Genomic DNA, 24949 nt, shown 5'->3' with positions numbered 1-24949 from the left:
AGATCTTACTTTAACACCATTGTTTTTCCAGGCTGAGACTCAACCCGACAGTATTCCTGGGTTCTTCCTAGAGAACGACTTGCTCTACCGCAGATAGAGCAAGACCCAGTAAACTGAAGGAGGAGGACGACTGGGCCAACATCGAACAACTTGTGATTCCCACCAGCCTGCGGCCCACTATTCTACACCTGGCCCACGGAGCATTCTCCCACTACGGCTTCAACAAGACTTACCATGGGATTCGTCAAGACTACTACTGGCCAGGTATGGTAAATAACGTCAAACAGTACGTAAAACAGTGTCATACATGTCAGATGGCAGGCAAACCGAACATCTCCATTCCCAGAGCGCCACTGATTCCCATACAGGTGCCTGCGGAACCTTTCCACAGACTCATAATAGACTGTGTTGGTCCTTTACCTCGGACCAGTTCAGGTAACGCCTACATCCTAACCATCCTGTGTCCTACCACCAGATTTCCCATAGCAGTTCCAGTGAAGAACATCACGGCTGCTACGGTTATCAAACATCTATTGAAGATCTTCACTCAATACGGATTTCCCAGGGAGATTCAAAGTGACTGTGGTACCAACTTCACCAGTGATCTCTTCAAAAGGACACTGGAGGAGTTCAACATCAAACAGGTATTGTCCAGCCCCTATCATCCTGCTTCACAGGGTTCTCTTGAACGTAGTCATCAGACCATCAAAGCACTCTTGAAAAAGTTTTGTAGTGAAACCTCGAAGGATTGGGATAAGCAGATTGACCTTATAATGTGTATTTTCAGAAGTCTCCCCAATGAGTCCCTAGGAGTATCTCCTTATGAGATGCTCTACGGCCGTAAGTGCCGTACTCCCCTTAAGGCTTTCAAAGACTCTCTCCGAGATGCCACCTTCAGTGAGCATCAGAATGTGCCCCAGTTTCTTCAAAACCTTCAACACATTCTAGAGAGAGTCCACCGTTTTGCCCATGATAATCTATTGAAAGCCCAGGTGAGAATGAAGACTCATTACGACCAGACCAGCAAAGTAAGAAAATTCAAGCCGGGAGACTTCGTCCTTGCCTATTTCCCTATCCCAGGTTCACCTTTACAAAACAGATTTTCAGGACCCTACCGCGTCAAAGAGTGCAGGAATAATAACAACTACGTAATAGAGACTCCAGATAGGCGGCGGAAGACCCAGCTGTGCCACGTCAACCTCCTGAAGCAATATAATGGTACTCCTCCCACTGTCCTGACTAACTATTCTACCTTCACAGAACCCTACATCCACAGTGAGACCTTCCCAGCTTCTCCTCCCGAAAGCACTGACAAGGAGTCAGCGCTTTCTAATTCCGAAATCCTTAATGATCTTCCCAAATGCTTTCAGGATAATAATCGTGCTCCTTTGCCCTCTTCTAATTCCACTCTCACCTCGTCAGATAAGCCCTTCATCCTCCATGTCGACGCCAGGGGTACCGACGTTGGTGGTGTCGTGATGCAGCAACGAGGCGAGAAGAATACACCTGTCAGCGACTACTGCTACAAGGAACTACGGAACAATTGGCAAGGAGCTACTCTTCCTCATCCTGAAACTTCAGCACTTCACTCCACACCTGAAAAGTGCTCGGTCCACCATCAATACGGACCACACCACCCTACACCTCCTACAGCACGCCCACTTCTCATCTCAACGTCTTCTACTATGGGCTTGCTACCTGCAGAAATTCAACCTGGAGACACGCTATACCAAGAGTCTGACAACATCTTAGCCCATGATCTCTCCAGAGTTTATGAAGTAGAAGCAACTCCATCTAATACTCCACCACATAACGACGTACTTCTTCCAGAACCGCAGGCTTCGGGGGAGAGTTGTGACGATAATCTCCTTCAAGAGATTGAGCCTGCTCTTCCCTCCACAAATACGTCGCAACAAATATATATAACTACTATGGAAGAAATGTCCAACAACGACAACAACACCAGCAAGGTTTGCCAGAGCGCAAAACGTATGCAGCCAGGGACACCTGTTCAGACTCAAACCGCCAAACTACCTGTTGATCGCTGCCGGCTCCTCGCTGATTGGTCGCCGGTCTGGCTGCAACTGCACTCGCCCCCCCATACTACTTGATGTCTGGGGTCGCCACGACCTCAGACCTCAGAATATTCAGTGCTTCCACGGTTAACACTTCTCCCGGCTAGACGTTAGCGTGTACTGAGAGAGGTGGTAGCTTAAAGCCAATATTCCAGCACCTCACATTTATTTTTGTATTGCACTTCTTGTTATTTTGTCTTAACGTAACTTTTCATTGTGTCATTTAATTATTCTTATTCTTTTGATTGATTGATTTTATTATACGAATTTGTTTGTCCATTTTTCCATGTTTTGATTTATTTAACGTAATTAAAATTTCATTGTTAAAGTTTCCTTGTGTTTTGTGTGTCTTCTCCTTACCTTACCACAGACGAAGTTCCAGTTTTTTTCTATTTTTTTTTATAACTATGTGACGAGGCCATACCCCTAGCCTTAAACAGCCGAACACCAACGCGTTACCGTCACAATATATATATATATATATGACAGTGTTAGACCATGGAGGAAAATTGAAACAGGAATAAGGAAATTCCTGTTTTAATTTTCCTCCGTGGTCTGACACTGTCACATTTTTAATCACGTGTTTATTTTCGTGATATATACACACACACACACACACACACACACACACACCAGAACGTAGAACGTAGCCAGAACGTACTTCTCGGCCTACTATGCAAGGCCCGATTTGCCTAATAAGCCAAGTTTTCCTGAATTTATATATTTTTCAATATTTTTTTCTTATGAAATGATAAAGCTAACAATTTCAATATGTATGAGTTAATTTATTTTAAATTTGAGTTAAAACTGGCATAGATATACGACCGAACCTAACCAACCCTACCTAACCTAACCTATCTTAACCTACCCTAAACAAACACAATTATGTCAATAATTTATGTTCTTAATATAATTTAATAATAATAATAATTCAAATAAACTAATTGGAAACAATTTATTGAAAATAAAGAAAATCACTCGGCCTATTAGGCAAATCGGGCCTTGCATAGTAGGCCGAGAAGTGCGTTTTGGCTACTAGGTACGACATATATACATATATATATATATATATATATATATATATATATATATATATATATATATATATATATATATATATATATATATATATATATATATATATATATATATATACACACAAGAGTTCTTACATTCTTTTCAAGCCACTAGCACGCATAGGGTTTTGGGTAAGTCCTTAATCCTTTAAATTTCCCTGGAATACGACCCGCCAATTCGTTTAACAACCAGGTACCCATTCACTGCTGGGTGAACAGAGGCTACAGTTAAAGATTAGCGCCCAGTCAATCCGCCCCGGCCAGGATAGGAACCCGACTAATTATAACTTTTCTTATGATGTCTTGCTGCCATTGCTACTGTTGCTGGTATTATCATGGCTGATTCTAGTGTTGCTGCTGGTATTACCACCGCTGATGCTGGTGTTGGCGCTGTATCTGTTGTTATCAATGTTATTTAATTAATGTATAGACGCCTCACCTGGGATAAAGTCGACTGAGGGATAAAGTTCCACATCTGCTGGGAAGACGAAGTAGGTGCGAGCGGCCAGCCTGGCGATATTCCTCGCCACATTGATGGGGTAGAGGAGCTTGTTGTGGGCCCTGTAGGTGGTGACGTTGGTCAGGTTGGGGGCCCCCGCCTGGCAGTTTACCCGCCTGCGCAACATCTCCTCCCTCGAGGGAATCTGGGTAGCAAGGAGACGGCAGTTACAAGACAGAGACAAAAATGGTGACGAAACCACACATCAGAAGATGGAGAAACGTCGTCGTATGTCAAATTCGATGATATATGACCTGATATTGGTCCAGGATGGACTAAAACGTCGTCGATGTGTATGGGGCAAGTAACAAAGTCAGTAGACTAACAAATGTTGTCACAGCTAGTATAAGACTTGGCTACAAGTATCTCTGGCAGTTCGGCTTGTATAGGGATCTAGATGAAGTAAAGTGTAAAGTGTGTGGACATAGGCAGGGACACACACTCGAACACTATATCTTGGATTGTTGTAAAATTGAGCCTTTTAGAGATAAATCTAAGCTCACTCTGTATGATATGGCAACCTATCTTATTACCATCTTGAGGTTATCTTGAGATGATTTCGGGGCTTTAGTGTCTCCGCGGCCCGGTCCTCGACCAGGCCTCCACCCCCAAGGAAGCAGCCCGTGACAGCTGACTAACACCCAGGTACTACCTATTTTACTGCTAGGTAACAGGGGCATAGGGTGAAAGAAACTTTGCCCAATGTTTCTCGCCGGCGCCTGGGATCGAACCCAGGACCACAGGATCACAAGTCCAGCGTGCTGTCGGCTCGGCCGACCGGCTCCTTAATGGATAAATTACCTGAAATCCTTGCACTGTACCCACATTTCGCTTCCAGTAGATGAACGACATATGAGATTCAGAAACAAGTGGTGTATTGTGAGGACTAATAATAAACAGAAGCTCCCCTATGACTCTGTAATATCCCCATTGGCCAAACTATTATGTATTAGCGATAAGACCTACCAATAATGTATGATGACTTACTGTAAATATGTAGCTCTTGTAATAGCACTCTCTCTGTAACTAGCTAACATTGTAACTATAAGGTGTGAAGGATAGAAGAAATTGTTTAGGTAATAATCTAAGATGAGGTCTGATAAAGACCTTTTGTGCCCTCTGTCATGCTTTTGCGCTACCGCTCACAGGATGAGTATGGGGTGCACAATAAACTAGCCGCCTTCGGCAGCAACAATCTTTTTTTTTTTTTTTTTTTTTTGAGATATATACAAGAGTTGTTACATTCTTGTACAGCCACTAGTACGCGTAGCGTTTCGGGCAAGTCCTTAATCCTATGGTCCCTGGAATACGATCCCCGGCCGCGAAGAATCGTTTTTTCATCCAAGTACACATTTTACTGTTGCGTTAAACAGAGGCTACAGTTAAGGAATTGCGCCCAGTAAATCCTCCCCGGCCAGGATACGAACCCATGACATAGCGCTCGCGGAATGCCAGGCGAGTGTCTTACCACTACACCACGGAGACTGTAAAATCAAATCAAATCATCGTCGATTATCCATCTTCTGATTTGTGGTTTGGTCATCATATCTTCTGCCACGTTATTGCGACTCATCATCTGCATAAAGAAAAAAATGGTTTAGTGTATTGATATCACGTCAATTCTAACACCAGAGGAGCATACGAACATAATTACATTGGCAGCTGAACGGGAACCTCTAAAACAAATATTGTTTAGTTGGGTTGCTTTGTACATTCCTCAGTAGAAGTATAATGGTGCCTATAAAGCCTTTTCGGGATCCCTTTTCGCCATTTAAGATATAGGGACAGGGGGTTTGTTACTGTGAGGGCATGAAATTCCCAGCTAGTTTTTCTAGACTGGGCTAGAGTGTATGGTGCACTCTAGCGCTCTAGTGCTCTAGAGACAAGAAGTTCACCCATGCCCTATATGCCCAGGTGGCATGTTGCTATCGCCGTTATCGCCGTGTAATCATTAATTTCCTTATCACTACGGTGACCCTGAACTTGGGGAGTTCTACTCCCCAAGCCCGGCCCGAGGCCAGGCTTGACTTGTGAGAGCTTGGTCCACTAGGCTGTTGCTTGGAGCGGCCCGCAGGCCCACATACCCACCACAGACCGGTTGGTCCGGCACTCCTTGGAGGAATAAATCTAGTTTCCTCTTGAAAACGTCCACGGTTGTTCCGGCAATATTTCTTATGCTTGCTGGGAGGACGTTGAACAACCGCGGACCTCTGATGTTTATACAGTGTTCTCTGATAGTGCCTATGGCACCTCTGCTCTTCACTGGTTCTATTCTACATTTTCTTCCATATCGTTCACTCCAGTACGTTGTTATTTTACTATGTAGATTTGGTACTTGGCCCTCCAGTATCTTCCAGGTGCATATTATTTGATATCTCTCTCGTCTTCTTTCTAGTGAGTACATTTGGAGGGCTTTGAGACGATCCCAATAATTTAGGTGCTTTATTGCGTGCCGTATATGTTTTCTGTATTCCCTCTATTTCAGCAATCTCTCCTGCTCTGAAGGGGGAAGTGAGTACTGAGCAGTACTCAAGACGGGACAACACAAGTGACTTGAAGAGTACAACCATTGTGACGGGATCCCTGGATTTGAAAGTTCTCATAATCCATCCTATCATTTTTCTGGCTGTCGCAATATTTGCTTGGTTATGCTCCTTAAACGTTAGGTCGTCAGACATTATTATTCCCAAATCCTTTACATTCTCTTTTCCTACTATGGGTACATTTGATTGTGTTTTGTACTCTGTATTATGTTTAAGGTCCTCATTTTTACCGTACCTGAGTACCTGGAATTTATCACTGTTAAACATCATGTTATTTTCTGATGCCCAGTCGAAAACTTTATTAATATCAGCTTGAAGTTTTTCAATGTCCTCAGCCGATGTAATTTTCATACTGATTTTTGTGTCATCTGCAAAGGATGATACGAAGCTGTGACTTGTATTTTTGTCTATATCTGATATGAGAATAAGGAAAAGCAGCGGTGCAAGGACTGTATCCTGAGGTACAGAGCTTTTAACTGCACTTGGACTAGATTTTATATGGTTGACCGTTACTCGCTGAGTCCTGTTTGACAGAAAACTAAGTATCCAGCGTCCTACTTTACCGGTTATTCCCATTGACTTCATTTTGTGTGCTATCACGCCATGGTCACATTTATCGAAAGCCTTTGCGAAGTCCGTGTATATCACTGTGGGGACCGACCTGTGAGATTTATATTTATTTAATTTATATGAATTTATATTTACGTTAATTTATATACTTCGATAGCAATTTGTATAATGATAAGTGGACTGTATTTCTGCAATAATCTCAATCTCACAAATCGATCCTCTACACATTAGGGGGGGTTTATTAAATTAATATATATATGCAGCCAATCATACTACAGAATTAACTACATACATTGAAAAGGTTCCTTATCTTATTTGTACAGCAGGTATAACCAGGATGTAGACCACATTTTCCCTCTTTGAGGTAGCTTCCACGTGCTGGTAACTGAAGCACAAACATGCTACCTCGTCTTGACCTGTCAAAAGTGCGCTAGCTGTGAAGCCAGAATCCTATATATGACAAGTATTTCAGAGAAAACTGTACATGGAACAATAAAGACCTGGCTTAATTACCTTTAGTTTGAGGCCTCCACGTGCTCTAACCGGCACACCCTATATAATGACATTAATGGCCAAAAATGAAGATACATGGGTTTCGGAAAGAACACTTAACTTGAATTTGTTGACAGCGTGTTGAAAATGGTACACCTTTGGGTTCCATAACACTACGTCCAAGTAAAATTAACAGGAGCCGAATTTGCTCCCGTGTGAGCCTCTGGTCTCGTATAAACAATGGCTGCATCTAACACTCCATACTATTGACGCCTGGCCGACATTGTCCAGATATGATAGGAGCCAAATTTGCTCCACACGTCTCGGAGGTGACACAACAATGGCTGCCCTCCTTCCTCACTCTGACGCCTGGCTTACATTGTCCACATGTCAGAAAGTGATAGAAGGGTCACATTTACTCTACTTTAATATTGATAATTAAGTTAATTTATATAAGATCTTTTATGATGGTAAAGTCCAAAGACTAATGTATTTAAGAATAATTCCCAGCAGAATAGCTGGTGAATTATAATAGTATGTGGTGATGATATCCCGTTTTCTTTAGACGGTAATTCCACTACAAGTTACGTTTTCTATGGGTAACTTGTTTATACAATACAGCTATTATCTGTATGATTATTAAATGGTGTCGGATTTTCCGACAATCACATCAGCATTCTGTTTTTCTTCTAATGCCTCAGTGACTTTGTCGTAGTGCTCAAGTAACTGTGAGAGGCACGATCTCCCCGCTCGAAATCCATGATGGCCTGGGTTGTGAAGGTCATTGGTCTCCATGAAATTGGTGACCTGACTCCTAATCACTCTCTCAAATACTTTTATGATGTGCGATGTTAGTGCAACTGGTCTATAATTTTTTGCCAATGCTTTGCTCCCTCCCTTGTGTAGAGGGGCTATGTCTGCTACTTTAAGTGCATCTGGTATCTCCCCCGTGTCCAAGCTCTTCCTCCACACTATACTGAGTGCCTGTGCTACCGGCACTTTGCATTTCTTTATAAATATTGAATTCCGTGAGTCTGGACCTGGGGCCGAGTGCATGGGCATGTTTTCAATTTCTTTTTCAAAATTTAGTGCGCTCGTGTTTATATCAGTTATATTTACAGGGGTTTGAATATCCCGCATAAAGAAATTGTCTGGATCTTCCACCTTCATGTTGTTTATTGGAGTGCTAAACATGTCCTCATACTGCTTTTTTAGGATTTCACTAATTTCTTTGTCATCCTCCGTGTATGAACCTTCACTTGTACGAATAGGTCCAATACTGGCAGTGGTTTTTGCTTTTGATTTCGCATATGAGAAGAAATATTTTGGATTTTTCTTTATTTCCTGAATTGCTTTCTGTTCTAACTGCCTTTCTTCAGTTTCATATGAGTGTTTATATTTCCGCTCGATTTCTTCAATCTCCCTATTTAAATTATTCCTTCTTTGACGGGAAATTCGTGTCTGCATAAGCAGTTCCGTTATTTTTTCCTGCGTTTATAGTGTCGTCTGCGTTCTCTTTCTACGTTAGATCACTTTCTGGCTTTCCTCAAAGGAACATGTTTCAGACAGACTTGATACGCTTCTGAAGTCAGTTTTTCTATTCCTTCTGTAGGACTTGTATTACTTAGAACAGTTCCCCATGGAATGTTTGTAAGTTCCCTTCGGGTAGGGCTTCCCGGTGTTCAGGGGAAGCCCTCAAGTGTAATTTTGGGGAGATTACAGGCCCATGTTACATTGAAATTTCACCTTGCCGTGTCATCCATGTTTCGTCACCGCCATCCATCACACCCGGTGTCCAAATTCGGCCATACGGGCAAACGGCCAAAAGCGACGTTCTTTTTAAGAGGACAGGTTGGTACTCACATGTCTTCCACACCGACTGTATACATCTGAGGCCAGCGCGGCGCACCACTCCATGGCCACACCCTACCGCCACACCCTGTGGCCACAACGGGTTGAGTCACATGGGTATGGCAAAACCACTTGGGAGCAAGTTGTATGATCTGCTTCAACCTGGAGGGGATGTATGTAAGGATAAATGCGGAGACCGGTAACGTGAGTACTCAGATTTATGAAATTACGGTGTCTCAGTAGTAGGCATCCGGTAGGTTGATTCGGGGGAGAAGCTGTTACCCAGGCAGCAGGTTCCCCCTCTCCACGTCGCTGAAAGTCTCCAATGGAAAAACATACGCTAATACGATTTCAATACATTTCATTTCGATTTCAATGCCAATACATCACCAGTTCCTGCGCTGTCGCAGGGAGCCGGTCGGCCGAGCGGACAGCACGCTGGACTTGTGATTCTGTGATCCGGGGTTCGATCCCGGGCGCCGGCGAGAAACAATGGGCAGAGTTTCTTTCACCCTATGCCCCTGTTACCTAGCAGTAAAATAGGTACCTGAATGTTAGTCAGCTGTCACGGGCTGCTTCCTGGGGGTGGGTTTCCTGGTCGAGGACCGGGCTGTGGGGACACTAAAGCCTTGAAATCATCTCAAGAAGATCTCAAGAATAACGTGTTGCAGGTTCCTGCAAGCGTGTGGGGCCGTGACATTTATTTGTTATGTCACTGAGAGTTTGACCTATGTAACCTGAGGTTACTTTATGTTTTCTTTAAGTTGTGTTGATGATTTAAGGATTCAGTGAGAGTTAATTAAGGGGTAATTAACGTCATAAGGGGTTGCACATTACTTAATGAGGGAGCTGTTATGGTAAACAGTGTTGCACTTGTCCAGATACGTTTCAGGAGCAATTAATTGTCCGTATGACAACTAATTGCCCACTCTAGCTAATTGTGTAATTAGCATTCTTGTCATGAATTCACATAGTGGGGAGGAACTGTCAAAGGTTGACAATATTTGTGTTAACGTAATTTGCTCGTGACTAATTACCAGTCTGGGACGGCAATTAATGGCTCATGTTAATTAGTGGAGTAATTAACGTCAAAGGGATTGACTGACTCGTAGGGCGATGTCATTGGGCTAGCGTAACTCGTTGGATTAATTTGATCTGTCGCGGGACGGTAGATGATTAAGCACTCATGTTAATTCGGATAATTAACACCTCCTCCGGGAATTCACAGTGTTTGATGAGACCTGCCTAGGCAGTGCGGAGTGAGACGTATTTATGTATAATTAATTGTCGGTCCAGGTGACAGTTAAATAATTGCTCTGGGTTAATTAGGGTAATTAACACTCATTAAAGTAAGTTTGACATAGACTGTTGAGAAGCTACCAAGTGAGAGTGGTAGGCTTAGTTAACGTAACTCGATTGGAATTTAATTAGTTGTCCGTTGACAATAATTGGGAATTACTCACTGAATGCTTGAGGGGGGTCAAATGTGATGTAATTTAGAGATAACGAGTTATTGTTAACAGTGTGACTTGTTGTAGGAGACAAGTGTTGGTGATTAACATAGAGTACTATTGATGTTTGTTGTCTGAGTGAGACAAGTGTTCGTGATTAACGTAGAAGTACTTTGTTGCTGGCTGCTGTTGACAGTCAATTAATGTAATTAATCACATAATCAATATTGCAATTGACTAAGGCAATTTGTTTGATTATCGTCTCTGAAGATGAGAGTTAAAGTAACTTGGGGGTTACTGGAGAAGTGTCTCAGGACCCCACCTTGCCTAACTTTGTTTACATTTGCAATTTCATTGCAGGGAGTCGCATAGAGTGTTCACAAAAGACACTGATAGGGGGGTTATCAGTGTTGGATTACCCACCTCGCCGGGAGGGCTGCCAGTGCCAGTAAGATTGTGATTATAGTATATTGCTCACCAGGAGGGCCGTGAGATATATTGAGTGCAAGCTTGTGTCACCAGTGGGCACCATTGTTCAGTTACTTTATTCAGTCAGCCCGCAGTAACCGCAATATGCAGACTGTTGTTTTTTCTCGAGGGGCTGTTGAATAGCTGTCTTACAAGAGCCACTGGATGAACATTAACGTAACGTAACGCTCACTGTTGTGTAAACGTTGTCTTGTGAATTATTTGTTTGCAATGTTGCGTCGTCAGTGGGCACACCTGTGTTCAGGTTAGTTCAGTATTCAGCCATGCAGCAATTGACAGGAGTCGTTGCTATTTCGGGGTTGTTAAGTAGCTGTTGAGTGCCACTGGATGGACATTAACGTAACGTAAACTCGATGTTGTAGCCGTTTAGTCTCTGTTAATAAACTTGTTATTGTTATCGAAAACGGTCTTTGATGTCAACCCTTCAACTATTCTTGTTCCACTCATGTTCTGCTTGTTTTCCACCACACAGGTTTTTACCCGTGTGGTGGAAGCCTGGCGGTTTGCTCCCGCTTTTTTACGGGCTCAGGCTTAAAGTAAAAATTTGTAAGTAAGCAGTTCCTTTTGTTTGGGGTCCACCTCTTAAGGGAGGTAAACGTAAGAGTTACCACTCACAGTTACCACTGGCTTGCTGAGCTTCCTGCCGTGGTGCATTTACTACCCATAGGGATATTGTATCAAACTGTGATGTATTTGTTTTATTGACTTCTACTTCTGTCAAATCTGTGTTTCTAATCATGATAGCAAGTCGCACACCACTTGACACGTTTCGGTCCAAGACGGACCGAAACGTCGTCGTTTCTCCATTTTCTGATGTGTGGTTTGGTTAACATGTGTTCAGCCACGTTATTATGACTCATCGTCTGCAGCAAGTGGCACTTTATCGTTTACACCTTGTGTGGGAGTGTTGGCACTGACACCTCCCAGTGTGTGTGTGTGAGAGTGTTGGCACTGACACCTCCCTGTGTGTGTGGGAGTGTTGGCACTGACACCTCCCTGTGTGTGTGTGTGGGAGTGTTGGCACTGACACCTCCCTGTGTGTGTGGGAGTGTTGGCACTGACACCTCCCTGTGTGTGTGTGTGGGAGTGTTGGCACTGACACCTCCCTGTGTGTGTGTGTGAGAGTGTTGGCACTGACACCTCCCTGTGTGTGTGGGAGTGCTGGCACTGACACCTCCCTGTGTGTGTGTGTGGGAGTGTTGGCACTGACACTTCCCTGTGTGTGTGTGTGGGAGGGTTGGCACTGACACCTCCCTGTGTGTGTGTGTGGGAGTGTTGGCACTGACACCTCCCTGTGTGTGTGTGTGGGAGTGTTGGCACTGACACTTCCCTGTGTGTGTGTGTGGGAGTGTTGGCACTGACACCTCCCTGTGTGTGTGTGTGGGAGTGTTGGCACTGACACCTCCCTGTGTGTGTGGGGAGTGTTGGCACTGACACCTCCATGTGTGTGTGTGTGTGGGAGTGTTGGCACTGACACCTCCCTGTGTGTGTGGGAGTGTTGGCACTGACACCTCCCTGTGTGTGTGTGTGGGAGTGTTGGCACTGACACCTCCCTGTGTGTGTGTGTGTGGGAGTGTTGGCACTGACACCTTCCTGTGTGTGTGTGGGAGTGTTGGCACTGACACCTCCCTGTGTGTGTGTGGGAGTGTTGGCACTGACACCTTCCTGTGTGTGTGGGAGTGTTGGCACTGACACCTCCCTGTGTGTGTGTGTGTGGGAGTGTTGGCACTGACATCTCCCTGTGTGTGTGGGAGTGTTGGCACTGACACCTTCCTGTGTGTGTGTGGGAGTGTTGGCATTGACACCTTCCTGTGTGTGTGGGAGTGTTGGCACTGACACCTCCCTGTGTGTGTGTGTGGGAGTGTTGGCACTGACACCTCCCTCTGTGTGTGGGAGTGTTGGCACTGACACCTCCCTGTGTGTGTGGGAGTGTTGGCACTGACACCTCCCTGTGTGTGTGTGTGTGGGAGTGTTGGCACTGACACCTTCCTGTGTGTGTGTGTGGGAGTGCTGGCACTGACACCTTCCTGTGTGTGTGGGAGTGTTGGCACTGACACCTTCCTGTGTGTGTGGGAGTGTTGGCACTGACACCTCCCTGTGTGTGTGTGTGGGAGTGTTGGCACTGACACCTCCCTGTGTGTGTGTGGGAGTGTTGGCACTGACACCTCCCTGTGTGTGTGGGAGTGTTGGCACTGACACCTTCCTGTGTGTGTGGGAGTGTTGGCACTGACACCTCCCTGTGTGTGTGTGTGTGTGGGAGTGTTGGCACTGACACCTCCCTGTGTGTGTGGGAGTGTTGGCACTGACACCTTCCTGTGTGTGTGGGAGTGTTGGCACTGACACCTCAATGTGTGTGTGTGTGTGGGAGTGTTGGCACTGACACCTCCCTGTGTGTGTGTGTGGGAGTGTTGGCACTGACATCTCCCTGTGTGTGTGTGTGGGAGTGTTGGCACTGACACCTCCCTGTGTGTGTGTGGGAGTGTTGGCACTGACACCTCCCTGTGTGTGTGGGAGTGTTGGCACTGACACCTCCCTGTGTGTGTGGGAGTGTTGGCACTGACACCTCCCTGTGTGTGTGGGAGTGTTGGCACTGACACCTCCCTGTGTGTGTTTGTGTGGGAGTGTTGGCACTGACACCTTCCTGTGTGTGTGGGAGTGTTGGCACTGACACCTCCCTTTGTGTGTGGGAGTGTTGGCACTGACACCTTCCTGTGTGTGTTTGTGGGAGTGTTGGCACTGACACCTCCCTGTGTGTGTGTGTGTGTGTGGGAGTGTTGGCACTGACACCTCCCTGTGTGTGTGTGGGAGTGTTGGCACTGACACCTTCCTGTGTGTGTGTGTGTGTGTGTGTGTGTGTGTGTGTGTGTGTGTGTGTGTGTGGGAGTGTTGGCACTGACACCTCCCTGTGTGTGTGTGGGAGTGTTGGTACTGACACCTCCCTGTGTGTGAGGGAGTGTTGGCACTGACACCTCCCTGTGTGTGTGTGTGGGAGTGCTGGTACTGACACCTTCCTGTGTGTGTGTGTGTGTGGGAGTGTTGGCACTGACACCTCCCTGTGTGTGTGGGAGTGTTGGCACTGACACCTTCCTGTGTGTGTGGGAGTGTTGGCACTGACACCTCCCTGTGTGTGTGGGAGTGTTGGCACGGACACCTTCCTGTGTGTGTGGGAGTGTTGGCACTGACACCTCCCTGTGTGTGTGGGAGTGTTGGCACTGACACCTTCCTGTGTGTGTGGGAGTGTTGGCACTGACACCTCCCTGTGTGTGTGTGTGTGGGAGTGTTGGCACTGACACCTCCCTGTGTGTGTGGGAGTGTTGGCACTGACACCTTCCTGTGTGTGTGGGAGTGTTGGCACTGACACCTCCCTGTGTGTGTGTGTGGGAGTGTTGGCACTGACACCTCCCTGTGTGTGTGTGTGTGGGAGTGTTGGCACTGACACCTCCCTGTGTGTGTGGGAGTGTTGGCACTGACACCTCCCTGTGTGTGTGGGAGTGTTGGCACTGACACCTCCCTGTGTGTGTGGGAGTGTTGGCACTGACACCTCCCTGTGTGTGTGGGAGTGTTGGCACTGACACCTTCCTGTGTGTGTGGGAGTGTTGGCACTGACACCTCCCTGTGTGTGTGTGGGAGTGTTGGCACTGACACCTCCCTGTGTGTGTGTGTGGGAGTGTTGGCACTGACACCTCCCTGTGTGTGTGTGTGGGAGTGTTGGCACTGACACCTCCCTGTGTGTGTGTGGGAGTGTTGGCACTGACACCTCCCTGTGTGTGTGGGAGTGTTGGCACTGTCACCTCCCTGTGTGTGTGGGAGTGTTGGCACTGACACCTCCCTGTGTGTGTGGGAGTGTTGGCACTGACACCTCCCTGTGTGTGTGTGTGGGAGTGTTGGCACTGACACCTCCCTGTGTGTGTGTGTGTGCGAGTGTTGGCTTTGACACCTCCCTGTGTGTGTGTGGGAGTGTTGGCACTGACACCTTCCTGTGTGTGTGTGTGTGTGTGTGTGTGTGTGTGTGTGTGTGTGTGTGTGTGTGTGTGTGTGTGTGTGTGTGTGTGTGTGTGTGTGTGTGTGTGTGTGTGTGTGTGTGTGTGTGTGTGTGTGTGTGTGTGTTTGTGTGTGTGTGTGTGGGAGTGTTGGCACTGACACCTCCCTGTGTGTGTGTGGGAGTGCTGGTACTGACACCTTCCTGTGTGTGTGTGTGTGTGGGAGTGTTGGCACTGACACCTCCCTGTGTGTGTGGGAGTGTTGGCACTGACACCTCCCTGTGTGTGTGTGTGTGTGGGAGTGTTGGTACTGACACCTCCCTGTGTGTGTGTGGGGAGTGTTGGCACTGACACCTCCCTGTGTGTGTGTGTGGGAGTGTTGGCACTGACACCTCCCTGTGTGTGTGTGTGTGGGAGTGTTGGCACTGACACCTCCCTGGGTGTGTGTGGGAGTGTTGGCACTGACACCTCCCTGTGTGTGTGTGTTTGAGTGTTGGCACTGACACCTCCCTGTGTGTGTGTGTGTGGGAGTGTTGGCACTGACACCCCCTGTGTGTGTGTGGGAGTGTTGGCACTGACACCTTCCTGTGTGTGTGTGTGTGTGTGTGTGTGTGTGTGTACTCACCTAGTTGTGCTCACCTAGTTGTGTTTGCGGGGGTTGAGCTCTGGCTCTTTGGTCCCGCCTCTCAACCGTCAATCAACAGGTGTACAGATTCCTGAGCCTATCGGGCTCTGTCATATCTACACTTGAAACTGTGTATGGAGTGAGCCTCCACCACATCACCCCCTAATGCATTCCATTTGTCAACCACTCTGACACTAAAAAAGTTCTTTCTAATATCTCTGTGGCTCATTTGGGCACTCAGTTTCCACCTGTGTCCCCTTGTGCGTGTTCCCCTTGTGTTAAATAGACTGTCTTTATCTACCCTATCAATCCCCTTCAGAATCTTGAATGTGGTGATCATGTTCCCCCTAACTCTTCTGTCTTCCAGCGAAGTGAGGTTTAATTCCCGTAGTCTCTCCTCGTAGCTCATACCTCTCAGCTCGGGTACTAGTCTGGTGGCAAACCTTTGAACCTTTTCCAGTTTAGTCTTATCCTTGACTAGATATGGACTCCATGCTGGGGCTGCATACTCCAGGATTGGCCTGACATATGTGGTATACAAAGTTCTGAATGATTCTTTATACAAGTTTCTGAATGCCGTTCGTATGTTGGCCAGCCTGGCATATGCCGCTGATGTTATCCGCTTGATATGTGCTGCAGGAGACAGGTCTGGCGTGATATCAACCCCCAAGTCTTTTTCCTTCTCTGACTCCTGAAGAATTTCCTCTCCCAGATGATACCTTGTATCTGGCCTCCTGCTCCCTACACCTATCTTCATTACATTACATTTGGTTGGGTTAAACTCTAACAACCATTTGTTCGACCATTCCTTCAGCTTGTCTAGGTCTTCTTGAAGCCTCAAACAGTCCTCTTCTGTTTTAATCCTTCTCATAATTTTAGCATCGTCCGCAAACATTGAGAGAAATGAATCGATACCCTCCGGGAGATCATTTACATATATCAGAAACAAGATAGGACCGAGTACAGAGCCCTGTGGGACTCCACTGGTGACTTCACGCCAATCGGAGGTCTCACCCCTCACCGTAACTCTCTGCTTCCTATTGCTTAGATACTCCCTTATCCACTGGAGCACCTTACCAGCTACACCTGCCTGTCTCTCCAGCTTATGTACCAGCCTCTTATGCGGTACTGTGTCAAAGGCTTTCCGACAATCCAAGAAAATGCAGTCCGCCCAGCCCTCTCTTTCTTGCTTAATCTGTGTCACCTGATCGTAGAATTCTATCAAGCCTGTAAGGCAAGATTTACCCTCCCTGAATCCATGTTGGCGATTTGTCACGAAGTCCCTTCTCTCCAGATGTGTTACCAGGTTTTTTCTCACGATCTTCTCCATCACCTTGCATGGTATACAAGTCAAGGACACTGGCCTGTAGTTCAGTGCCTCTTGTCTGTCGCCCTTTTTGTATATTGGGACCACATTCGCCGTCTTCCATATTTCTGGTAGGTCTCCCGTCTCTAGTGATTTACTATACACTATGGAGAGTGGCAAGCAAAGTGCCTCTGCACACTCTTTCAGTACCCATGGTGAGATCCCATCTGGACCAACCGCCTTTCTAACATCCAGATCCAGCAGGTGTCTCTTGACCTCCTCTCTCGTAATTTCGAACTCCTCCAAGGCCGCCTGGTTTACCTCCCTTTCTCCTAGCACAGTGACCTCACCCTGTTCTATTGTGAAGACCTCCTGGAACCTCTTGTTGAGTTCCTCACACACCTCTCTGTCATTCTCTGTATACCTGTCCTCGCCTGTTCTAAGTTTCAATACCTGTTCTTTCACTGTTGTTTTCCTTCTGATGTGACTGTGGAGTAGCTTTGGTTCGGTCTTGGCTTTGTTTGCTATATCATTTTCAAAATTTTTCTCTGCTTCTCTTCTGACCCTGACGTACTCATTCCTGGTTCTCTGGTATCTCTCCCTGCTTTCTGGTGTTCTGTTATTCCGGAAGTTCCTCCACGCCTTTTTGTTCAGTTTCTTCGCTTCCATACATGCCCTATTATACCATGGATTCTTCTGTTGCTTCTCGGATTTTTCCCTTTGGGCCGGGATGAGCCTGTTTACTTCCTCCTGACACTTTTGTGTAACATAGTCCATCATACCCTGTACAGACTTGTCTCTGAGGTCTGTGTCCCAAGGTATTTCACTTAGGAAACTTCTCATCTGTTCATAATTCCCCTTTCGGTATGCCAGCCTTTTGATTCCTAGTTCTTTTTGGGGGAGATAAGTCCTAGCTCTACCAGGTACTCAAAGTTCAATACACTGTGGTCACTCATTCCCAAGGGCGCTTCCATCTTAACTTCCCTTATATCCCATTCATTTAGGGTAAATATCAAATCAAGCATTGCTGGTTCATCTTCTCCTCTCATTCTTGTTGGCTCTTTGGTATGCTGGCTTAGAAAGTTTCTTGTTGCCACGTCCAGCAGCTTAGCTCTCCATGTTTCTGGTCCTCCATGCGGGTCTCTGTTCTTCAATCTATCTTCCCATGGTTGAAGTCTCCCATAATTAGTAGTCCAGATCCATTCCTGCTAGCAACAGAAGCTGCTCTTTCTATTATGTTAATGGTGGCCATGTTGTTTCTATCATATTCCTGTCTAGGTCTTCTGTCATTTGGTGGTGGATTATATATCACTGCGACTATAATTTTTTTCCCTCCATTTGTTACAGTACCTGCTATGTAGTCACTAAACCTTCACAGCCCTGAATATCCATCTCCTCAAAATCCCAGCCTTTTCTTACCAGCAGAGCTACACCACCCCCACCTCTTCCTTCCCTCTCTTCCGCATAACATAATAGTCCTGTGGAAACACTGCATTTGTTATTGTTTTCGTGATCTTTGTTTCTGTGAGGGCTATTATGTCTGGGTTTTCCTCTAGTACCAGTTCTCCAAGCTCATTTGCTTTATTTGTAATTCATCTATGTTAGTGTACATCGCTTTGAGGCTCACTTTCTTCTGTCCCTTCTCAAATCTCCTCCTTGGTGAGTGTTCTGCTGGTGGGGGAGGCTGTTCCATGGGTGTGAGGACCTGTGAGATGGGTAACAGGATCTCAGAGGATACTGGAATGAGGGGCGGGGGGATCCAGTGAAGGGGGAGGGACAGGGAGGGTATGGGGTGAAAGGGGAGGGAGGACGGGAAGGAAAGGGGGGGGAGGGAGGACTCGGGAGGAGGGGAGGGGTTAGAAGGGTGGGGATTGGGTGTGGGGGGAGGGAGATTTGGCTGAACTTTTGAGTGGGGGCAGGGAGGGTTTGGGGTAGGGGGGTTTTCTATGCAGAGGAGGGAGGCGGGGGTTGTCCTCCTTCTGGTGTTACTGGGTAGCTGGTTGTGGGTTCCCCCCTCGCCTCTGGGGGTGTTGTGTTGGGAGCTGTGACTTCCTGGTTTTCCCCTCTCGCCCTGCGCCTCTTCCTTGCTTCTGCCGCACGGCTCTCTCCTCCCTTGTCATGTCTCGCTGGAGGAATACATTTTTTAATTTTCCCACGTTTTTCAGGAGCTCTTCCTTGATAGGATCCTCTCCTTTGTGTTCTCGTTTGCAAACACTATCTTTATCATTCGGTCTCGGTCTTTGTTGTACCGGCCTAGCCTGAAAACCTTCTCAATGCTATGCTCGGCCCCTTCCATGTCTAGTGCCTTTAGTACTTCATTCACTGCTGCTTTGTCCTTGTCATTCCACTCTGTCCTATTGGTTCCTTCCTGTTCCCTAATACCCACAGCAACCACTGATCTTTTCCTTTCCAGCAGTTGGCTAGTGGAACGTGCCGCCTCCTGCGAGGTGGCTGCTTTCATGGCCACCTCCATCACTGCAGTCATTACTTCAGAAGTTATTTTTTTTTAGGTATTTCCGCAAATGTTGCTTTTATTGTGGCATTCTCATCCAGAAAACTATTACCACCTTCTCCCTGGGTGGTTTTTCTGACTCTCAGCCTCGAAACCATTCTCTTTGAGGGTTCTAATCTCCTCCTTTGCTGCTGTCAGCTCTCTTTTCAGGTTGCTTATTTCGTTCTTCATTTCCTGCATCATTTCTTGCATCTCACTCTTGATGTCCTCCAGAAACTGGGCGAACATTTCCTTCATCTCGTCACCTTGGCTCTTTCCGCTCCCCTGGGACCTCTGGCTGCCATCTTGACCCTGTTGGGATGGGGGAGGGAGAGAGAGAGAGAGGGGGAGAGAGAGAGAGAGAGAGAGAGAGAGAGAGAGAGAGAGAGAGAGAGAGAGAGAGAGAGAGAGAGAGAGAGAGAGAGAGATGAGAGAGAGAGAGAGAGAGAGAGAGAGAGAGAGAGAGAGAGAGAAAGGGAGTGATAAAGGGAGAGATAAATGGGGTGGGTGGGGGGGGATCTGACCCTTCCACTGAAGTGAGAAGAAGGTAGACGGGGAGGGGGGGGAGGAGATGGAGAGAGAGGCGGGAGGGAGAGGAGAGGAGAGGGAGAGAGTGGATGAGGAAGAGAGCGGGTGAGGGTAAGAGAGCGGGTAAGGGAGAGAGGGGGGGGAGGTGTGTGTGTGTGTGTGTGGGCAAGAGAGGGAGAGGGAGGGGGAGGGAGGGGGAAGGAAAAGAGAGGGGAGGGAGAGGGGGAGGAGGGAGGGGAGAGAGAGAGAGAGGAGAGAGAGAGAGAGAGAGAGAGAGAGAGAGAGAGAGAGAGGAGAGAGAGAGAGAGAGAGAGAGAGAGAGAGAGAAGAGAGGAGAGAGAGAGAGAGAGAGAGAGAGAGAGAGAGAGAGAGAGAGAGAGAGAGAGAGAGAGAGGAGTGAGAGAGTGAAGAGGAGAGAGAGAGAGAGAGAGAGAGAGAGAGAGAGAGAGAGAGAGAGAGGAGAGAGAGAGAGAGAGAGGAGAGAGGAGAAGAGAGAGAGAGAGAGCAGGAGAGAGAGAGCAGGAAGAGAGAGAGCAGGAGAGAGAGATAGTGGGAGTGGGAGAGAGGGAGTGGGAGAGAGGGAGAGTGGGGAGGGGAAGAGTGTGTGTATGGGCGATGCCGGGGGACTGGGGGTGGGGCGGGGGGGGGCGGAGATGGCGACTAAGTCAGGTCAGGTCAGGTGGTGGGGTCAAGAGGGGGGGGGATAGTAAGGTCTATCCAGGTGTTAATGCCTTTTCCCCTGACTGAACAATTGTGTGTGTGTGTGCGCGTGCACGTGTGTGTGTGCGTGCACGTGTGTGTGTGTCTGTTTTAGCGTGTGCACACTTGTGTGCGTGTATACGTACGTGGGCGGGCGTGCTTGTTTGTGTCAAGATATCCCTTATGCGTTACCTCTGCCTAAATGAGCCACTCTGAGATTTTAAAATATATTTGATATCCTGAACGAGAATTTGATAATCTTTTACCTCAATCTGTACACCTGATTAATTGACCAGAGAGGGGTACATACCAGACTGCCTCCGCTCACACAACCAGATGAGTAAGGGCAGGGCGATGTACGATGACGATGTTTATCCTTCGTTGTCTCCACTAGGTGATTCACTAAATGCTGGTAGATTGATGAGGTCTTCTTCTCTGTCTACACAAAGCTCTGGAGTCAGTCACTGTATCGTTATGTGACAGTTCACTAATTCACTGTACCACTGATCACAGTCACCACTCGCAGCACAATCAGGTAGCTCCACGGCGGGTCGTCCCACCCGGTCAGGTCACACACTTACATGCACCGGTGATTGCCCTAGCTCCACTTTTGGTTTCTTCGCCAAATCTTCGCACTATCGCTAGCGATATGACTATGCTATGTTGCACCCTGCTAGCTACACACTGCGAGAGGCCAAATACTATGATCTAGCCTCTATACTCCCTTCAATGTCCCGAGAAATTGACGAATTTCCGCGGACCTCACTAATCGCGTGTCTCCTACAGACTCCCACTGCGCGCGCGCGCGCGTGTGTGTGTGTGTGTGTGTGTGTGTGTGTGTGTGTGTGTGTGTGTGTGTGTGTGTGTGTGTGTGTGTGTGTGTGGGAGTGTTGGCACTGACACCTCCCTGTGTGTGTGTTGGAGTGTTGGTACTGACACCTCCCTGTGTGTGTGTAGGAGTGTTGGCACTGACACCTCCCTGTGTGTGTGGGAGTGTTGGCACTGACACCTCCCTGTGTGTGTGTGTGTGGGAGGTGTTGGCACTGACACCTCCCTGTGTGTGTGTGGGAGTGTTGGTACTGACACCTCCCTGTGTGTGTGTGGGAGTGTTGGCACTGACACCTTCCTGTGTGTGTGGGAGTGTTGGCACTGACACCTCCCTGTGTGTGTGTGTGTGTGGGAGTGTTGGCACTGACACCTCCCTGTGTGTGTGTGTGTGTGTGTGGGAGTGTTGGCACTGACACCTCCCTGTGTGTGTGGGAGTGTTGGCACTGACACCTCCCTGTGTGTGTGTGGGAGTGTTGGCACTGACACCTTCCTGTGTGTGTGGGAGTGTTGGCACTGACACTTCCCTGTGTGTGTGTGTGTGTGGGAGTGTTGGCACTGACACCTCCCTGTGTGTGTGGGAGTGTTGGCACTGACACCTCCCTGTGTGTGTGTGTGTGTGTGTGGGAGTGTTGGCACTGACACCTTCCTGTGTGTGTGGGAGTGTTGGCACTGACACCTTCCTGTGTGTGTGTGTGGGGGTGTTGGCACTGACACCTTCCTGTGTGTGTGTGTGTGTGTGGGAGTGTTGGCACTGACACCTCCCTGTGTGTGTGTGGGAGTGTTGGCACTGACACCTCCCTGTGTGTGTGTGTGGGAGTGTTGGCACTGACACCTCCCTGGGTGTGTGTGTGGGAGTGTTGGCACTGACACCTCCCTGTGTGTGTGGGGGGGAGTGTTGGCACTGACACCTCCCTGTGTGTGTGGGGTGGAGTGTTGACACTGACACCTCCCTGTGTGTGTGTGTGGGAGTGTTGGCACTGACACCTCCCTATACTCACCTAATTGTACTCACCTAGTTGTGCTTGCGGGGGTTGAGCTTTGGCTCTTTGGTCCCGCCTCTCAACTATCAATCAACTGGTGTACAGATTCCTGAGCCTACCGGGCTCTATCATATCTACATGTGAAATTGTGTATGGAGTCAGCCTCCACCACATCACTTCCTAGTGCATTTCATTTATTAACTACACTGACACTGAAAAAATTCTTTGTAACGTCTCTGTGGCTCATCTGGGTACTAAGTTTCCACCTGTGTCCCCTTGTTCGTGTCCCACCCGTGCTGAAGAGTTTGTCTTTGTCCACCCTGTCAATTCCCCTGAGAATTTTGTAGGTGGTTCCACACACACACACACGTTTCTGTGTGTGTGTGTGTGTGTGTGGGAGTGTAGGCACTGACACCTCCCTGGGTGTGTAGGAGTGTTGGCACCTCCCCACTGAGGCACTGACACCTCCCTGGTGTGTGGGAGTGTTGGCACCTCCCCACTGAGGCACTGACACCTCGCTGGATGTGTTGGCACCTCCCGCCTGAAGCACCTTACCTCCTTGGGTGTGTGGGAGTCGTGGAAGAAGATATGGAAGGTGACCAGCTTCCTGATCTCTGACCTGGCACACTGGCGCAGGTACAGTATGGTGGCGACGGTGGCGTTGAAATCGTCCCCGGGGGCGTACCAGGCAATGCTCACGGGGCCCTGAAGAGGTATTGCTGAGGTCACCACGCTGCTCAATATTGGTGATAATTACACAGAGAAATCACACTAATATGATATATATATATCAATGAGAAAATCAACTGGAGCTCTTAGGTGACTCGAACCCCTCCCACGCCACCAATGGACTGCAAACCGCCACCTCTACCAATGTATAGGTATGTGGTGTTAATGGTATAGTGGGAGAGGTGGCGGCTGGCAGTCCGACGGTTGCGGGTTCGAGTTACCTAAGAGCTCCAGTTGACTTTCTCACTGGTGATAACCATATGGTCATTATGTTCTTAGTGATCATATCAGCAACTTACATATATTTCAGTGCACACGTCCTGCAATAAGACCGGATTTTTGCACATACAACAGTACCTCCTTTGAATATGAACATGGAGAAGCGAACGAGGCATCGAATGGACCCATTGATTCATGTGTTCATATATATGTATTTATATGTGTATATATATATATATATATATATATATATATATATATATATATATATATATATATATATATATATATATATATATATATATATATATATATATATATATATATATATATATATATATATATATATTGTCGGGGTCCACCTCCAATGAGAGGGGAAAGGGGCGAGTAACAGTATACTCAAGGTCACTCAATGTAGCCCTGCGGGTCTTCACTCTATCCTCGTAGCGCCACTGTACGCCAGGAGCGTATCCCAGTCAATCCCAACCGGCCTCTGATCAAGAAGGAGTGGGAACACAACTTGTTCACTTAACTGTTGTATGCCCGCCTCAACACAGGGCTCTACTACTAACCACAAGGTCGCCAACTGGTGTTTTCGGTGTCCAGTAACACGTCAGTGGTTTTGTTGAATTGTGGTAACAGGGGCAAGAGCACACTCAATATGTCTGATATCGGGCAGGTATTTACTTCTATCACTCTCTGCTTTCAGGTATTACATAGCCACAAGAAATATGGAGGGGATGATATAAACACCAATGTACTTTGTATTTTACTTAAAACTCATTCAAAGACATCACAAGATTATATCAATAAGCAAACAGCTGTTTCAGGCGGGAGTCGCTCGTTCCCACATATATAATATGAACTCACCAAGCCGGCAACGCTCCCCCTCACGTCAATGTCAAAATCAGCTGGGCGACTACCCCCCGCACAAATGTTACTTTATGTGTTTGTGGCGTGACGCGCCAGTTTCTTTAAGTTCTCAAAGATCACTAGAAGTTCGAACACACAATATTTGCGACAATAGCATGTAAATACTTCGCTACGCTGATCTTGAGCTCAATCAAACATCTCTATATTAATAGACACAATACCTCACTATCATAGTATAACATACTGCCCTTCATTTAATGATAACGTATGCAAGTATATATCACTGGACTTCTCAGTAATTCCTTCCGTGGGCGACAACACAATTAATCACTGCACACATGAATGATTATTCAATACACAAGCATAGACATATATATGTATGTGGATGAGTCATAGACATCAATAATGGTGATAACATAGTTACTGGGCACATAGCCTAACTCCAAATACTGGCCTATTCATATATATATATTGTCTCACTAAATGATCATCTTAAAGTCTCATGATAGACATTATCAACACAGTAAATTCATCAATTACTCCGGGTGCCTGCACACACCAATAATAATCATAAATATCGTGAGTACTCTTTATAGTCCCACTCTTCACACTGGTGCCTTACTGTGACATAGGTGAGCCTTGCTC

General features: G+C 47.0%; 1 protein-coding gene across 1 annotated transcript in view; it reads right to left on the bottom strand.

The window, feature by feature from the left end:
* The window catches only part of LOC138353544 (beta-1,4-glucuronyltransferase 1-like), a 50046-nt gene that overhangs the window by 21394 nt on the left and 3703 nt on the right, over positions 1-24949 (bottom strand). Inside the window, exons 2-3 of the mRNA XM_069306716.1 lie at positions 23039-23188; positions 3591-3795 (exon numbers count right to left, since the gene is read on the bottom strand). Of these exons, the coding sequence (XP_069162817.1) occupies positions 3591-3795; positions 23039-23188 (355 nt within the window). The remainder of the gene's footprint in view (positions 1-3590; positions 3796-23038; positions 23189-24949) is intronic.

Source organism: Procambarus clarkii, chromosome 58 (genome assembly GCF_040958095.1).
Source record: "Procambarus clarkii isolate CNS0578487 chromosome 58, FALCON_Pclarkii_2.0, whole genome shotgun sequence".
Classification (NCBI taxonomy): domain Eukaryota; kingdom Metazoa; phylum Arthropoda; class Malacostraca; order Decapoda; family Cambaridae; genus Procambarus; species Procambarus clarkii.
The sequence above is the reverse complement of the archived record's forward strand: the minus strand, read 5'-3'. Positions and strand labels throughout refer to the sequence as shown.